Source organism: Sapajus apella, unplaced genomic scaffold (assembly GCF_009761245.1).
Source record: "Sapajus apella isolate SASKATOON/1434 unplaced genomic scaffold, GSC_monkey_1.0 scaffold20, whole genome shotgun sequence".
Lineage (NCBI taxonomy): Eukaryota > Metazoa > Chordata > Mammalia > Primates > Cebidae > Sapajus > Sapajus apella.
In genome coordinates, this window is record NW_022436960.1 from 28,518,351 (window position 1) to 28,536,384 (window position 18,034).

The 18,034-nt window shown below is 49.0% G+C and overlaps 1 protein-coding gene across 1 annotated transcript in view; it reads left to right on the forward strand.

The window, feature by feature from the left end:
• Positions 1-15,601, forward strand: part of SYNDIG1L (synapse differentiation inducing 1 like) — a 20,291-nt gene extending 4,690 nt beyond the window's left edge. Inside the window, exons 2-4 of the mRNA XM_032287876.1 lie at positions 11,436-11,912; positions 13,530-13,670; positions 13,826-15,601. Of these exons, the coding sequence (XP_032143767.1) occupies positions 11,496-11,912; positions 13,530-13,670; positions 13,826-13,984 (717 nt within the window). The 5' untranslated portion in view covers positions 11,436-11,495 and the 3' untranslated portion in view covers positions 13,985-15,601. The remainder of the gene's footprint in view (positions 1-11,435; positions 11,913-13,529; positions 13,671-13,825) is intronic.
• The last annotated feature ends 2,433 nt before the right edge of the window (positions 15,602-18,034 follow it).

Below are 18,034 nucleotides of genomic sequence, written 5' to 3' on the forward strand. Positions count from 1 at the left end.
TAATTATTATTTTTCTCTTCTAGTCTTTCTGTTGTATCTTTCTGAAACTCCTATTAGATTGATATTGGACCTCCTGGGGCTCTCCGTGTCTCTTACCTGTCTTTTACATGTTTCATCATTCTGTCTTTTTGCTCTATGTCTTAGAGAATTTCACTAACTTTTTCCTTTACATTGAAAGGTCTTTTAACTTTATGCCTATTCTATTATCCAGTGTTTTCATTGAATTTTTTTTTTTTTTTTTTTTTTGAGACGGAGTTTCACTCTTGTTACCCAGGCTGGAGTGCAATGGCGCGATCTCGGCTCACCGCAACCTCCGCCTCCTGGGTTCAGGCAATTCTCCTGCCTCAACCTCCGGAGTAGCTGAGATTACAGGCATGTGCCACCATGCCCAGCTAATGTTTTGTATTTTTAGTAGAGACGGGGTTTCACCATGTTGTCCAGGATGGTCTCGATCTCTTGACCTCGTGATTCACCCGCCTCGGCCTCCCAAAGTGCTGGGATTATAGACTTGAGCCACCGCGCCCGGCCTTCATTGAATTTTTGAAAATTTCGGCGATTATTTTTAATTTCCAAAATGCTCATGTTCTTACATTGCTCCTTGTTCATAGCAGCATGTTCTTGTTTTATAGATGCAGTGTTCTCTTATATCTGCCTGAGGGTATGAATTCAAAGTTTTTTCAAAGTATTTTTCTGTAACTTGAATGATTTGGGATCTTATTGGGTTACTTGTTCTATTCGATTATTTAATCCTTCTCTTTTATTTTCCTGTAGTTGTTTTTTCATTATCTTTTGTTGTCCATTTATACTTAGGAATGAAGGAAGGCATTGACTAGAACAGGCAGCTGGTATGAATTTCCTCTGAACTTGGATAAGTTTGTTTCCCCAGTAGGCCTTTCTTCTGAATGGGAGTTGTTCTTACCTCCAGTGTTTGGGGCTACAGGTTTCTCTACACTGATTTCTTCACCAAGGAATCTCATCTGCCCTTTATCTCCAGGAATTCCTGGCCTACTGATGTAATCCTTGTTTTCCAGATTTATTGTGATTTTATTCTTTTAAAATATACACATCCTGACATTTTAACAGAAACTTAAGAAGCAAAAGAGGTGGTCATTTGTGCTCAGGCTACCTACCAGCAGCCTCCCCCTAGGTTTTCTATCTCAAGTGGTTGCATGTCCTTCTATTTTGTTGACAAAGCCAGAAACCTGGGAGTCACTTTTATCATCTTCCTCTTCCTCACTTCTATTGAACCACAGATTCCTGTTCATTTAGCCTCCTAGCTACTCTTTAGATCTGACTCTTCCTCTTATTTAATTCTGCCACAGATCAGTTTCAGGTCCTCATCCTCTTCTGCCTTCATGTCTTTTTTTGCTTGTTTGTTTGTGAACCTCTGCCTATGTTTCAAAGGATCTTTTTTTTTTTTTTTTTTTTTTGATAGAGTCTTGCTCTGTCACACAAGATGGAATGGGGTGGCGTGATCTCAGCTCACTGTAACCTCTGCCTCCTGGGTTCAAGTGATTCTCCTTTCTTAGCCTCCGAGTAGCTTGGATTACAGGTGCGTGCCACCGTGCCTGATTAATTTTGTATTTTTAGTAGAGATGGAATTTCACCATGTTGGCCAGGCTGGTCTCAAACTCCTGACCTCAAGTGATCCACCTGCCTCGACCTCCCAAAGTGTTGGGATTACAGGCATGAGCCACCGTGCCTGGCCTTCTGCCTGCATTTCTACAATAGTTTCTTCACAGGACTCCTACCCTCCATTCTCACCCACCTTAAATCCTTTCTAACCCCTGCTGCCCATCAGACTCCTCTCTCTAAAACATAGGTATGACCATGTAACTTCCCTGCTACACCCATCACTGGCTCCCCAAAGCTTCTCTGCATGGCATGGGAGGCCTTCCCACCTCTCCTGCCTCGTTCCATCACTACCAAACACCCTGGCTTCCCCTCTATACTACCACCCCATGCCTTTGTGCTATCACCTCTGCTGGAAATGCCCTTCTCTCATTCGCTCACCTAGATGATTCCTATTACTCTTTCCTTCAAAACTGAGATCAGAAGTCACCTGCTCTGAGAAGCCTCTTCCTAGTTCTCACCATCACCTTCGCTGCCATCCCAAGGTAGAGGTCCCTTATCAATGCACCCATAGCATTCTGTGTGCTGCTAACACAACTTACTCTATCTACTGAAACTTTGTATTTGCTAGTCTGTGTTTCCCACCCTTCCTTACAGCAGGTGCCACTCCTGGTTTATTTTTGCAATCCAATAACTGGCCTGAAGTAATTGTTTGAGAAATGGTTATTATGCAGAACCAAATGTGCCTCAGCCAGATGTGTTTCATCCACCCAAATCCTGGAAAGTATTTTATTCCCAGAGAGTCTCAGTACACCTAGCTCACCCATTCACTAATTCACTCATTCATTCATGAGATCCACTGTCTATTGAGTGCCTAGTATATGCCACGCAAGGGGATGCAGGAATGAGCAAGACAGACCATTCCCACCCCCCTGGAGCTCACAGTCTAGTGAAGGAGAAAGACACTAATGAATGAATCACACATATATAAATAGAGACTGTGATAAGCACTTTGAGGCAAGGAGCATGGAGCCGTGAAGAGCAGATAACCAGGGAGGTGAAATCTAGACTGAGGTTATAGGGATGCCTCTCTAAGGAAGTGACCTTTGCGCTGAGAGCTAGAGCATCCTGAAGTGAGTAGAACTTCTGAGAAACGGAGATGGGAAGTGAAGGAGAGACGGGACAGGAGATGAAAGGGGGAGTGGCACTGGGGAAGGATGTGCCAGTGATCTGTTGCTGCCTAACTACCCCAAAACCTAGTGGCTTAAAACAACAGACATTTTATTATACTTCACCACTTTGGAGGGTCAGAAATGCAGGCAGGGTTTAGCTGTGTGATCATTCCACTCTGTGTGGCATTAACAGAAGTCACCTGGTGACAGATGGGCTGGTTAAAGAACCCAAAATGGCTTCACTCACAATGTCAGGTATCTTGGAGATGACGAGGAGGCTGGGCTCAGCAGGTTCCATGGATAGGAGCATCTATACACACATCGCCTTTCCAGCATGGCAGCCTCAGAGTCATCCAACTACAGAATGGCTGAAGATTCCAGGAACAATGTTCCAGTGAGCAAGGTGAAAGACGGCCTTTTATGGCTTGGCCTCAGAAGTTACAGAGCATCGCTTTTGCTGTGCTCTGTGGTTGACGCAGTTGCATGCCCACCCAGATTAGGGAAGAAGGGCATAGGCCCCTAAGTCTTCCTAGGAAGAGTGTCAAATTATTTGCAGCCAGGTTTTACAATCATCACAATGATTGTATGTATGTATGTATGTGTGCGTGTGTGTATGTATTTTGAGACAGAGTCTCGCTCTATCGCCAGGCTGGAGTGCAGTGGCTCGATCTCGGCTCACTGCAACCTCTGACTCCCTGGTTCAAGCGTTTCTCCTGCCTCAGCCTCCTGAGTAGCTGGGATTATAGGCCACCACACCCAGCTAATTGTTGTATTTTTAGTAGAGGCAGGGTTTCACCATGTTGGCCAGGATGATCTCTATCGTCTGACCTCGTGATCCACCCATCTCAGCCTCCCAAAGTGCTGGGATTACAGGCATGAGCTACCACGCCCGGCAATGATTTTATTTTTTAAGTGAGGGAGACTATAATACATTTAAGCGCTGTTAGGAAGGATCAGGAATTAGGAGCAGTCGGAGACAGAGGCGGCAGAAAGGATAATCAATTGTGTTAGGCTTGCTGAGGAGGCAAACTGAAACAAAGAAAGCTAAGTTCCCCATTTTCTTTGACTCTGCCAACCTTGCCCCCCTCCCCACCCCTGGCTCTTTCTCCCTTTATTCTCAAATGCAGCAAGCTGGAGCTAATGACTCCAAGCTGGCTTGGTGGCTCTCTCGCTTATCACCAGCCAGAAATCTTCAAATCCAGCGCCAAGCCATCAACAAACAGCCACCAGAGTCACAACACTTCACAGTTTACAGAACAGTTTATATATGATCTGATTAGAGGATGGTCTAGCGCCTGTTCTGAAAGATTTCACCTTTTCCCTGGATTTTAATCATTTACATTTAATCTTCTGCCCGCTTAGGAAGTTCTGGCTTTTATCTCTCAGCTTAAAAGCAATCTCTCTTGTTGCACAGAGAGATTGTGGTCAGTATCTCAACTTCTTCACAAAGTCTCGGTATTTATTTGAATCCAGACCTTGGGGTTATCTAGGTAGCACCCCTGGGCTGCCAAATCACCCTAAATCTCTTAATCTTTTTTTTTTTTTAAGATTTTTAATGCAGAGCTAGGAGCCACATACCCCCAGGTACCCCACTGACTGCCTGCATGGCAGCAACAATAGCTTAATCTTAAACTTTTTTTAACACTCCCACTTCTCATTCCTGTCACTGAGGACTCTGGTTTTAACCCATTCAAGATCAACTCCTCACCACTGTCACCCGTATCACAGCCCTCCATATACAGATATGCCTGAAAGGAGTGGGAAGTCAGAGCCCAGGCTTTGGACTAAATCAAACCTGGGTCAAATCTGGTCTCTGTCACTGTTTAATCTTGGGGGCAAGTTCTGAGCCTCGGTTTCCTCATCTAAACAACGGGGAATAATAATAACCGGCCTCGTTTGTTGGTGTAAAGTTTTGAGATAAAGTACCTGGAACACCTCTTGGGAGGTTGCAATAAATAGCAGCTGTTACCATTTTACAGGGTTCTGATAAAAGCTGACCCTATCCTAGGGTGTAAGTTAACTCCTGGTCACACGCATCACCCTGTCCTTTTGGCCTCTCTTAACAGTGTCCGCGATGCCTCCCTCCAATCAGGTCAAAGCCCACCAGGCAGTGCACACAGCAAACCCCATCAAGGTCTCAGCCCTACAGCAAATCCTGGAGAACATAGCCCTATTCAGGCCAGCCCTTTTATCTCATTTGCCAGGACCTCTGTTCTCTCACCCCTGCATCTGTTTAGTGGCTAAAAGCACACACTCTGGTCAGACAGACTTGGGTCAAATGGAGCTCTGCCACTGTCTAGCTGTGTGATCTCAGAAAATCGACTTAATTTCTCTAAGCCCCGGTTTCCCCACACGTTCAAGAGGATGGATTCAATGAGATAACCTATTTGAAGCACTTGGTATGGTGTTCAGAACAAAACGAACACCCAATAATGGTAGCTGATACGTAGTGGCATTAGGGTACCATGACTCTGATGTCAGACTTCCAAGGTTCATGTCCAGCTCCCCACTCACCTGTTGTGTTCTCTGGGTACCTACAACTTTCTTATGCCTCAGTGTCTTTATCTGTAAAATGGAGATGATGATGACATAGACTTCAAAGGGCTACTCTAAGGATTAAATGAGGTGACACATGGCATTTAGAACAGTGCCTGGAACACAGTAAGAATTCAGCAAGCATGGGGTGTTATTATTATTATTCCATTCTTTTACTCTAACCTTTTTGAATTTTCACATTTAAGTTTCATTAGTGCTTATTTGCAGCATATTTTTTTAAGTCCAGTCTATCTTTTTTGTTTGTTTTGTTTTGTTAGGAGACAAAGTCTTGCTCTGTTGCCCAGGCTGGAGTACAGTGGCGCAATCATGGCTCACTGCAGCCTTGAACCTCCTGGCCTCAAGCAATCCTCCCACCTTAGCCTCCCAAGTAACTGGGACTACAGGTGTGCACCACCATGCCTGACTGGTTTAATTTTGTGTAGAGATGGGGTTTCACTGTGTTGCACCGGCTTGTCTTGAACTCCTAGGCTCGAGTGATCCACCCACCTCGGCCTCCCAAAATGCTAAGATTACAGGTGTAAGCTACCATGCCTAGACTCTTTGTCTTTTTTAATTCACCCTTGAGATATAATACACATGACAAAATTCACTAATTTTAAGTGTACAATTCAATTCAATTAGTTTTGTGAAATATATGCAGTCTTATAATCACTACCACAACCAAAAGATAGAACATTAGAACATGTGGAAAAAATATAGAAAGGAAACAATAAATTAAAAATTCTAAAATAAAATATATACATTGAAAAAGAGAACAGTTCTGACTTTTTTTTTTTTTTTTTTTTTTTTTTGAGACAGAGTCTCGGTAGCCCAGGCTGGAGTGCAATGGCGCAATCTCGGCTCACTGCAATCTTCACCTCCTGGGTTCAAGCATTTCCCCTGCCTCAGCTACCCAAGTAGCTGGGACTACAGGCTCACACCACCACACTTGGCTAATTCTTTTTTTGTATTTTAGTAGAGATGTGGTTTCACCATGTTGGCCAGGATGGTCTTAATCTCCTGACCTCATGATCTAGCCGCCTCAGCCTACCAAAGTGCTGGGGTTACAGGTGTTAGCCATCACACCCAGCAATTCTGACATTCCTAGAAGTCCTCAGGCCCCTTTCCAATCAATGCCCTTCTCTCCCCCAAGCCCTGAGCAACTACCCAACTGCTTTCTGTCACTATAGTTTTGCCTTTCCTAGTATTTCATATAAGTAGAATAAAACACTATATGACTGTCTTTGTCTTTTTATGCACAATTTTATTCCATTTACATTCATTGTAATTACTAATATAGTTGGTTATAAGCCTAACATCTTAACTATTTACTTCCTATTTGTCTCACCTATTCCTTTTTCTATTTTTTTCTTTCCTTTTTTTTTTTTTAAAGATGGGGTTTCACCATGATGGCCAGGCTGGTCTTGATCTCCTGACCTCAGGTGATCCACCCACCTCGGCCTCCCAAAGTGCTAGGATTACAGGCATGAGCCACTACACCCGGCTACTTTTTCTATTTTTTTCTTGCCTCCTTTTGGATAAATCAAGTGTTTTTATTATTTCAGCCAGGTACGGTGGCTCACGTCTATAATTCTACTTTGGGAGGCCAAGGTGGGAGAGTTGCTTGAGCCCAGGAATTGGAGAACAGCCTGGGAAACATGGCAAAACCCTGTCTCTATAAAGAATACAAGCCGGGCACGGTGGCTCACACCTGTAATCCCAGCACTTTGGGAGGCCGAGGCGGGTGGATCACGAGGTCAAGAGATCGAGACCATCCTGGTCAACAAGGTGAAACCTCGTCTCTACTAAAAATACAAAAATTAGCTGGGCATGATGGCACGTGCCTGTAGTCCCAGCTACTCGGGAGGCTGAGGCCGGAGAATTGCTTGAACCCAGGAGGCGGAGGTTGCGGTGAGCCGAGATCGTGCCATTGCACTCCAGTCTGGGCAACAATAGCGAAACTCCGTCTCAAAAAAAAAAAAAAAAAAAAAAAAAGAATACAAACAATTAGCTGGGCGTGGTGGTACATGCCTGTAGTCCCAGCTACCTGGGAGGTTGAGATAGAATCACTTGAGCCCAGGACGTCAAGGCTGCCGTGAGCTGGGATCATGCCACTGCACTCCAGTCTGGGAAACAGAGCAAGACTCTGTCTCAAAGAAAAAAGTATTTTTATTCTTTTTTTTTTTTTTTTTTTAAAAAGACGGGGTTTCACCATGTTGGTCAGGCTGGTCTTGAACTCCCTACCTAGGTGATCCGTCCGCCTTGGCCTCCAAAGTGCTTGGATTACAGGCGTGTGCCGCTGCGCCCGGCCGTATTTTTATCCTTTAATATTCCCCACAGTGGTTATACATTTTTTTACTCGTTTTTCAGTGACTATCGGAGCAGTGGTTCTTCAAGTGTGGTTCCTCAACCAGCAGCATCAACATTACTTGGGAACTTGTTAGAAATGCAAATTCTCAGGCCCCACCCCAGAATCATAAACCATGAAGGTAAAATCCAACAGTCGAGGTTTAACAAATCCTCCCTGTGATGCCAAGGCATGCTGAAGTTTGAGAACCACAGCCCTGAGACAACTTTCACTTCTGGCAGGCAGCTGGGCTGTGTGCAGACATAGCCTTCATCCAAAGAGGGGTGGAGCTGATTCAAAGCCTGGTTTCAATGCTGCAAGGGCTGGTTTGTTTCTGGTTTTCTCCAACTTCCAGCGTGTAGCCTTAATGAGGTCCAAATTGAAAACCAGAGTGTCTACTGGGGGCTCTTCTCCTAACAGGCCCTGACCTCCCATTTTTCTCCCCCAGCCCTGAGGCTTCTGGAAGGGCAGCCTCTAAGCTGCTCCTTAGGAATCAGGAAAGGCCTCAAAGGGAATGCAGTGCCAGCTGCCAGGCTGGCCTCCCTGTGTTTCTCTGTCCTCTGGGATCTTGGCATTCTGACCCTCCAGTTCTTACTCCCTTGGTGATTCCTTGAAGCCTTCATATTCCCCACCCCACACACATTGCTTTTCTAGCTATTATTGGTAGTTTAGCGTGACATGACTTAGTCTGCCCCAGCTGAAAGAGGAAGCCTTCTCTCCTGCTGTTATTCTCCCACTAGGAATATCAATTCAACACGAGCATTTAGAACAGTTCCCGGCACATGGTAAAAGGCTCAATTAAGTGTAGTTATTCTTCTTCTCCCAATAAAATCCAGGGTCATATTGAGCTGAGTTGTTAAAAATCAACTCCTCCTAAATCTCTCATACATTTGACAGATAAGTGAACCAATGTCACACTGTATGACTGGACTCTAGTGCAATTGGACTCAGCAGGAGGCTGTAATTGGACTCCAGCGGATTCCTGCCCCCAACCTAGAAGATGGCAGTGTGCTCTCCATCCTCAAATCAGGGAGTGGGAAACTTTCCAGCCCAGCTAAGTTCTCAGCTCAGAAAAAGACAATCTGGGTGCTGTGGCATCAGAGCCACCTTCTCTCCCCCTCCTCTTGTGGGGCCCAGACCCGCAGCCCCAATTGCACAATTTGAAGCAGTCTTAGCTTCATAATTCCAGACCCTCTCATGTCGTTTCTCTGGAACAGAGTACACACACGCATGCATACACACACACATGGGCACACTCGCCCACAGGTACTCCGGTAACCACAGGGTCTGGAAGGCACGCACCATCCAGGAAGACCAAGCCATGACAGTGGTGTTGATAATTCCTCTGCTCTGAGTGCTGGTCCCTTACTCCAGTGAACAGGGAGAGACAGACCCAAGGAACAAACAGGCTAAAAGGCCAGGCCAAGCCAAGGACAGGAAGGCTGTGTCTGGGGACCTGCCACTCCTTCCTTCTGGTCAGGACTCTGTGAGGGGCCTCCAGGATCAGGTCTTTGAACTCCCCATGTGGGCCTAGTAGGATATGGGGTAAGCATGAGCTGTGTGGAGAACCGTGACCCTTGGCTGGACTGTGAGCAGGTGCAGCTGCTGCTAACTCGGGTTGCTTTATGGAAGCAGAGGGGTGTGTGTGTGTGTGTGTGTGTGAGTGTGTGAGTGTATGTGGGAGCGGGCTTTAATGCTGTGCTCAGCCGCCAAACCTAGAAAGAACCCCTCAGCCTAAGGAGGTTTGAAACTGATTTTAGATAATTTGGCTCAGAAGAAATCTATGCACTTAATTTTTTTCTGGTTTAAAAGTAGTACATGCTTATTGTAAAAAAAAAAAAAAAAAAAATGTGGAAAACAGAAAAAAAACAGAGTATAAGAAAGAAAATGAAAAGCACCTGTGCTCCCACCCCTGGAGATAATCACTCTTGACATTTTGGCAGAGTTGAGATTACATGCACTTACCATTTTCTTTTCTTCTCTCTCACCGAATCTGCAGTGAGCATTTTCTCACGTCATTACTCTTTGTAAATCTGTTCGAAGGCCTCATACCACCATATTGTGCACCATAATTTAGTTAACTTGTCTCCAATTGCTGGACGTTTAGGTGGCTTCCAGTTTTTCAGATTGTGTAAAGCCAGGACCATATATCTTTGTGCAGGAAGTGCTAAGAAGCCCTGCTCCAAGGCACCATCCGAGTACAAGGGAGGAGGAAAGCCGAGAAAGGCTGAGTGTGGCTGGGATTGCGGAGCCTCAGCTGGGTGTATTTGATCACGAGAGTCTGACAGGAGCAGTGATGGGGGAAGAGGGGGATGAACTGGGATTCAGCTGCCCCTGCCAGCTTTGAACAAGTGCCCTCCAAATGCCCCTATGGTCTTCAGGTATCTTCCCATCCCTCCTGGAGAGATCAGACATGAGGGCAATCCTCCTGGTGAGGCAAAGTGAAGGGCAGGGGCAAGTTGAATGCAGTCATCTGCTCTGTGGACCCCAAGGCCCCTGCATACCTCAGCCCGCATGGATGGTGACAACACAGTACAGTGTGCCTGACGCGAGGCTGCAGGTGGAAGGGACATACATTACAGTCAGCTGGGACAGAGGCTGGAGGACCTTTGGGGCTCATGTTTTCCACTCCCAGAGTAAGTGCTCGGGGCAGCTAAGGAGGAACGAGAAGTCCTGGGTGTTTCCATACTCCCAGCTGGAATGTGCAGCTCCAGACCTCAGCACCCAGCAGACCCCACCTTAGATCCTGTGGGAACTTCTCAAAGTCCCAGTTCACCTTAGGGGGGAGTTACCAAGGTGCATTCCTCTAAGACTGGCTGGGGCAGGCATCCTCCCTCAGTAAGAGCTGACAGCTCTGAGCGCATGCTGTGTGCCGAGTTCTGGGCTCAGCATACTCCCATTCAACCCTGGAATGAATCCTCTCTCAACCCCAAATCCCACCTGCCACTGAGTCCTGTGAATATTTCCCAGGATCAGTTCCCTTTCCTCCATCTACACCACAACGGAGCCCCAGTTATCTTTGCTTGCCTGCAGCCATAGCATTGGCCCCCTAATGGGGTCAGTCGGCCCAGCCCTCTCCACTCCAATCCCACACACAGCCATGGGGAAGGCTTCAGGACCCAGATCCCACCCTATCACCCCCTCTTAGACTCCAGCAGGGCTACACAGTCTGGCCCCCACACCCCATCTCACACCTCCCTGTGCCCTGCACCACACCTGCCTTCTCCTAGGCTCTCATGCCTACCACTCTGTATCCAGCCACGGGCTCTTTGCACACATTCTTCCCTCTGCGTGAAATATGTCCCTATCCCCTTCACCTGTTGACCCGCACTCTTCTTCCGAATCTAGCTCCAAGGCCTTCCCTGGGTCTCTGTGTCGGCTCCGTCCATGCTTACATGGACCTGCTGTACTTCTTCAGGACAGAGACGTGATTTTACACTTGTCTTCACCACACTGGAAGTTTTGTGAAGGCAAAGCATGCATCTGCTCCCTTCCCTGCTTCTCATCCTTCTCACCATGGTATCCCAAACATCCGCAACAGTGCCTGGCATATAGCTGATGCTCAATAAATATGTGTTGAACAGACAAGTGACTCAGCCAACTATGTGGGGTAAGCACCACTGCCAGCCCAATCCACAAAGAAGCAGAGGCTGTGAGAAGTGAAGTAGCCAGTTCCAGGTCCCGCATCTTGCAAAGGACAAAGGCAGGGTTCGAGCCAAGTCAGACAGCAGAACCCATGCTCTTCACCACTTCAGGTGCTGCCTCCAGTGCCCTGGCCTCAGTGCTTATCTGTCTTGCCCTTCCGACAGGCTCTCTGAAGACTGCTCGGCTGGCCCAGGCTCCCGTCCCCAGCAGCTGCCCCCAGAACCATGGAGAGTCTGAGTGAACTACAGAATCCGCTGCTGCCCAGGAACCCTGCCCACCTCCATGGCCCCTATCCCTACCCGGAGGCCCCACCCAGCTGGTCCTGCCAGGAAAAGCTCTACTCCTACCTCCTAGGCAGCGCTGGCCCTGCCAGAGCCCACCAGCTCCTGGACCCAGGGTCCTTGCAGCTGGCTGTGGAGGCCTGGTACCGGCCCAGCTGCCTCCTGGGGAGAGACAAGGTCAAGGAGCCCAGGCCAGGCAGCTGTGAGACCAGCTTCACAGAGGACAGGGAGCCGCAGGAGGGGCCCACAGAGCAGCCCACGGGACCTGGCCAAGCTGCAGAGAATGTCACCATCCAGACTGTGTCCTACGGGGTACAAGAGGAGCTGCGGGGCCAGGAGGACGACCAGGACGAAGAGGAGGTAAGTGCATGAAGTTAAAATGCAGATTCCAGCCTGAGTCACTGAGGGAGACCCCCAACTCTACAAAAAAATTTTTTTAATTAGCCAAGCATGGTGGCGTGTGCCTGTGGTCCCAGCTACTTGGGAGGCTGAAGTGGGAGGATGGCTTGAGCCCAGGAAATTGAGGCTGCAGTGAGCCATGATTGCACCACTGCATTTTAGCCGGGTGATAGAGTAAGATCCTGACTTAAAAAAATAAAAATAAATAGGCCGAGTGCGGTGGCTTAGGCCTGTAATCCCAGCACTTTGGGAGGCCGAGGTGGGTGGATCACGAGGTCAGGAGATCGAGACCATCCTGGTCAACATGGTGAAACCCTGTCTCTACTAAAACTACAAAAAATTAGCTGGGCATGGTGGCACGTGCCTGTAATCCCAGCTACTCAGGAGGCTGAGGCAGGAGAATTGCCTGAACCCAGGAGGCGGAGGTTGCGGTGAGCCACGATCGTGCCATTGCACTCCAGCCTGGGTAACGAGCAAAACTCCGCCTCAAAATAAATAAATAAATAAATAAATAAATAAATACAATGCAAGTTCCCAGAGCCCCATCACCAGATACTGAGATTTAATAGCCCTGGGCTGAGGCCCAGGAATCTGTATGCTACCAAAGAAAAGGACTTGGGACACAGGTGCAGCCCATGCTTTGAGGAAACAGTAGCTTGAGTTGACCATTTCATTGTTCAATAGCACTTGGTGTTCTTGTTTTCTGAATTATATAAATAATTCAAACTCATCGCACTCAAAGATAACATTTTGGTAGATGATTATGTCTCTTATTCACATTTTTTCCCCAGCCCACTCCCCAGAAGAAATCTTGACATACAGTTCTATAATCTGATTGTATTTCTCTAAGCAACATATTTTAGTATTGCTCCACATAATTTAATGTTTTCCTGCGAGGTGATTTTTAATGTTTACGTGGTCTTCCATTGTGAGTTCTTCCATCATTTATTAACACAGTCTCCTGGTCACTGGTCCGTGAGAGTGTTTCTTTTTTTTTTTCTTTTGAGACAGGGTCTCGCTCTATTGCCTAAGCTGGAGTGCAGTGGCACGATCTCAGCTCACTGCACCCTCCACCTCCCAGGTTCATTTGATTTCTCCTGCCTCAGCCTTCCAAGTAGCTGGGATTATAGGCACCCGCCACCACGCCCCACTAATTTTTGTATTTTTAGTAGAGAGGTGGTTTCATCATGTTGGCCAGGCTGGTCTCAAACTCCTGACCTCAGGTGATCCACCCATCTCAGCCTCCCAAAGTGCTGTGATTACAGGCATGAGCCACTAGGCCTGGCCGATGAGAGTGTTTCTAATCTTTCACAATTGCTGCCCTATGATGAACAACCCTGGACTTAGATACTTGCCTTCTTTTCTTTTGATAAATTCCTAAAAGTGGAATCATTGTGCCGTTGTCAAGGCTTTTGATAGAGAGTGCCAAGGCCGGCCTACACCCCTACCTGCGGCAGAAGACACTGCCTGTTGCTCCATGTCAGTGCCCACTGGGCATTGCCTTTTTGAAAACCTCTTGCCAGCCTGATGGGGCTGGGCTGATCCTGGGCCTGGTCATCAAACCCCACTGTTTTGCAGAGCGATGCCACTTCAACAGAGAGTGAAAGTGAAGACAACTTCCTCACGCTGCCTCCCAGGGACCACCTGGGCCTTACTCTCTTCTCCATGCTCTGCTGCTTCTGGCCACTGGGCATTGCCGCCTTCTACTTCTCCCAGGGGGTAAGAGCACCTGGGACCCAGGGTCTCTTCTCTGATGTATCCCTCTACTGGAGGGCTTGGCATCCTGTCTGCGGGATGGGGTCAGGGTCCTGGCAGGCTGGGCTGTTTTGCTGGGTGTGGGGACACTCTGTTCATCAGCATCTCTCTTCCTCTAGACCAGCAAAGCCATCTCCAAAGGGGACTTCCGCCTGGCCAGCACCACCTCTCGCCGGGCCCTCTTCCTAGCCACACTCGCCATCGCCGTGGGGGCTGGTCTCTACGTGGCCGTGGTGGTGGCTCTGGCAGCTTACATGTCCCAGAATGGCCATGGCTAGTAGCCAGTAGGGCCTGCATCCTGACTCCCCTGCCCACCTGAGGAAGCAGTGGGGCTTGGTGTTGCAGACCCTGTGGAAAGGCCGAGCCCCCCAAGAGTGGCTTGCTGAGGGGGGGGACTCCCATTCTGCAGCCTGCAGAGCTCAGTCTTCACTTTTGCTTGCCCAGTGCTCCCAGCCCCAGAGCAGGGCCCGGGGCACCACTCTCTAACCCAGGCTGCAGATGGGAAGCAGAAGGCAGGACTGCCCACCAGGTCATCCCAGCAGGGCCTCACTCAGTCCATTCTGCCCATTCCCTAGAGGATCTCCTGCCATGCAGCCAGCCCACCACCTACCCTGCCAACCACCCCACAGAGCAAGAGCAGGAGGTTACAGGGAGGAAAAGGGGTGCCCAGGGGACAAAGGGACTTGTCCCAATCCTTTCAGCCCATAAGGATCTTCACCTGGGGACTTCCTGAGCTTCCCCCAACTCTACTCTGGCCCCATCATGCCCAGACCTCAGCAGGCCAGGAAGGAAATAGATGGAGGCAAGGGGGCCTCTTGCTGTTTCTGATTCTAGAGGGTGCTGATCTCCCCTGTGGGCTTGTAAGACACTGCAGACTAGATGGGGAAGAGGAGCCTCGGTATGTAAACTGAACCAAGGCCAGGTTCTTGGAGCTTCTTTATGCGGGTGCAAAAGGCAGTTGCAATGATGGAGACTGGAGGGTCCCGCAATATTGCTGGACTACATGAGTCTTCCTATTCTACGCCCACTCCCCGCCCCCATCATTCTTTTCTGGGCTTTGCCTGGGGGCCATGAGCTGGTGCCATCACAAGTAGACTAGACCCAGAGAGTGCCATCAGCTCACCAGCCATGAGTGCAGGGCCCTAGGTCCAGCCCTGCAGAAAATGCAGCAAGGAGAGACCCTAGGGAGTAGTGAATATAGATAAGGGAAGGGACTCAGGGAAGGAATGGCCTGCTGAGTAGTCAGCAGTGCTTCGGAAAGCTTCTTGGAGGAGGTGTCCCTTGAACAAAGCCTAGGATGAATAGAATTCATCTAAGGGATTTGTTCATAAAACTCCTTGTATTTGTGGGCAGGGATGTGGCAGGAGCCTTCCATGGGGGGCTTCCAGGCTGTTTGGATTCTGCCTGGAACACCCGGGCTGGAGCCAAACTACAGCCATTCTAAGGGTTCTGCCAATTCAAGGAGGAACATCAGGCCTGCCTCTCAAAGACCGATGATGTTTTCCCATCTCTGAATGCTAGGGGGTCAGTAGTGGGTACCTGGTTACCCCGGGGCATCTTCACTGATGACCCTGCTCAGGGCCACTCTCAACATCCTCAGGCACTAGGGCACACCCAGAATTTTAGAGATATCCAGCAGGCAGCGGGGCAGCACACTGGGAGGGCAGGCCAGTCTGGACTCGCTACAGGCCCCTGCTGTGCATGATGTGAGAACCTGGTCATTTCCGTGCCCCATCCAGAGCCCAGGGCTGTGGCTCCACCACTGACCATCCCTTGTCCCGCGGTCCTCCCCTGCCTTGGGCACTGCCCAGACCTCCACTCCTGCATCACAGCAGTTTTAAGATCCCATTATTGTACTGATTTATCCTTGTAATAAACATTTCTGTAATACCTGGTGCCCTCGAGGTCTCTTGCTGTGCTACCTGCCCCACCTTTGCCTGAATCTCATTCTTCTCCAAGACTGACCTCATTACTGTCTGCTGCTCTGACCCCTGGCAGCCTCCAGAGAGGACAAGCCCACGTATGGGCCTTAGAAGGAGCGGTGGCCAAAGTGCACCATCCCAGGACTTCTTTGCTTGGAGTATCCTGGCTATAGGATGATGGCCTGCATTTGGCTTGCTCTCCACAAGCCAAAGCAAGATCTATGCTGGAAAAAAAAAAAAAAAGCCCTTCTAGGCTCACGAGCCTTGGAAGTCTGGGAGGAAGAGATGTGAGCCACAGTGACTGAGGCTCCATGGAGCTGCCTGGAGCTACCAGGGTGGATCCAGGGTGTGAGGGGCCAAAGAGTCCACACCCCTGCTGCCTGCTCTTGGGTTTACCATATCTTCCATCCCAGGAGCTGCTCCTGGGCAATGTGGAGAGGAAGCCATCTCTGCTTGCCTCACGCCCCAGCTCAGCCCAAATCTCCAATATCCTCTTGGACCTGAGCCCCCAGGAACCTGCCTGGGCCAGCACAGGGACTGGCCTGGACTCTAGGTCACTTGCATGGAGGGCCCTGGGGAGGCGGGTTATGCACATCCTATATCCGTGTGTGCACCTACTTCTAAGACACAGCTGCGCACGTATGCACACACACATGCTGCATGGGCTGCGTACCCCAGAAGGAGATTAGCTTGCGGGAAGGCTATGAGGGGCTGCTGTTGGGATAACGTTTGTACGAGGGTGGAGAGGGGGGCAGATCTGGGCAGAGGGAGTGGTCAGGTTGTGATGCAGTCCTGAATGACACACTGGACCAACCCACAGGGGAGCCAGAGTTGACCCAAATTGGGGTGAATGGCCAGTCCTTTCTACTCCCTCATTGACCAGTCATTAGATGTGGGCCACCTAGAAAGAGGGTGTGACCTCAGGCAAGGCACCGTTCTTCAGCTGAGACAACCCGAAAAGATTTGCCCCAAAGACTGTTTGCTGCCAGGACCTGCATCATCTGGAAAGCTGTCCATCCTTCCTGAAGGGGCCCTGGCGGCATATCACCAGGTCCACCACACCCACCTACCCAGCAGCAGACACACTGGTGCCACCTAGATCCCCTCTGCATTCACCTCTTCACACTGAAGGCTGCTTCGATCATGTTCTACGTGGCATCACTGGGCTCCCCAGTGGGACTGAGCTCAGTTGCCCACAGCAGCACTCTGTTTGATACATGCCCTTCATTGGCTGACTCCCTCACCCTGCCTCCTTCTCTCCCCAACTGTGCTTCCTGAGACCATCTCCCAATAAATTGCCTACAGTCAAACCCTTGTTTCAGGCACACAACATGCACATTCATAGGCACATGTACATGTTCCATATATGTGCACATACTTGCATATGCATGTCCCCACACACATGCATACACATGGGCACAGCCACGCAAACATGCAAACCTTTGTGCACACGCATGGACATATACACAGGCACAACCCACACATGCATGAAAACTGTATGCACACACATGCACCATGTGCACATACAAGAGGTGAAGAAGGAAGCTCACACCTGTAATCTCTCGACTTTGGGAGGCTGAGGCTGGAGGGTCACTTGAGCCCAGTTCAAGACCAGCCTGGGCAACATAGTGAGACCCTCATCTCCAAAAAAAATTTAAAAACCAGCTAGGCATGATGGGAATGATGGTACATGCCGGTGGTCCCACTACTACATGGGAGGCTGAGGCAGGAGGATTGTTTGAGCCTGGGAGGTTGAGGCTGCAATGAGCCGTGACCACACCACTGCACTCCTGCCTAGGCAACAGAGTGAGATCCTGTCTTTTTTATTTTTATTTTTATTTTTTATTTTTTTTTAAGAGATGAGTTTTTACCGTGTTGCCCAGGCTGGTCGCGAAATTCTGAGCTCAGGCAATCCATCCGCCTTGACCTCCCAAAGTACTGGGATTACAGGCGTGAGCCACTGCGCCTGGCCGAGATCTGGTCTTAAAAAAATATATATATATATATATATATATATATATATATATATATTATTTTTAAAAAGGAGGAGGAGGAGGAGGCATGGTGGCTAAGGAGTGTCACCTGGCCCTGCCTGTGCTGTGGTCCCACCCATCACCCGCCTGGCTGGGGCCACGGAAAGGGCACTAGGCAGCGCGCACCCTGGTCCAGGCCCTTAGGCCAAGCAGTCAGCCTCACCACCCATACAATTCCCACCTCCTTCCCAGCCCTCTGAAATGCTGTTCTAGGACTTTAGAATGGGAAAGAGAAGCCAGATAATTTTCTACTTTTTTTTTTGAGACGGAGTTTTGCTCTTGTCACCCAGGCTGGAGTGCAATAGTGTGATCTTGGCTCACCGCAACCTCCGACTCCCTGGTTCATGTGATTCTCCTGCCTCAGCCTCCCGAG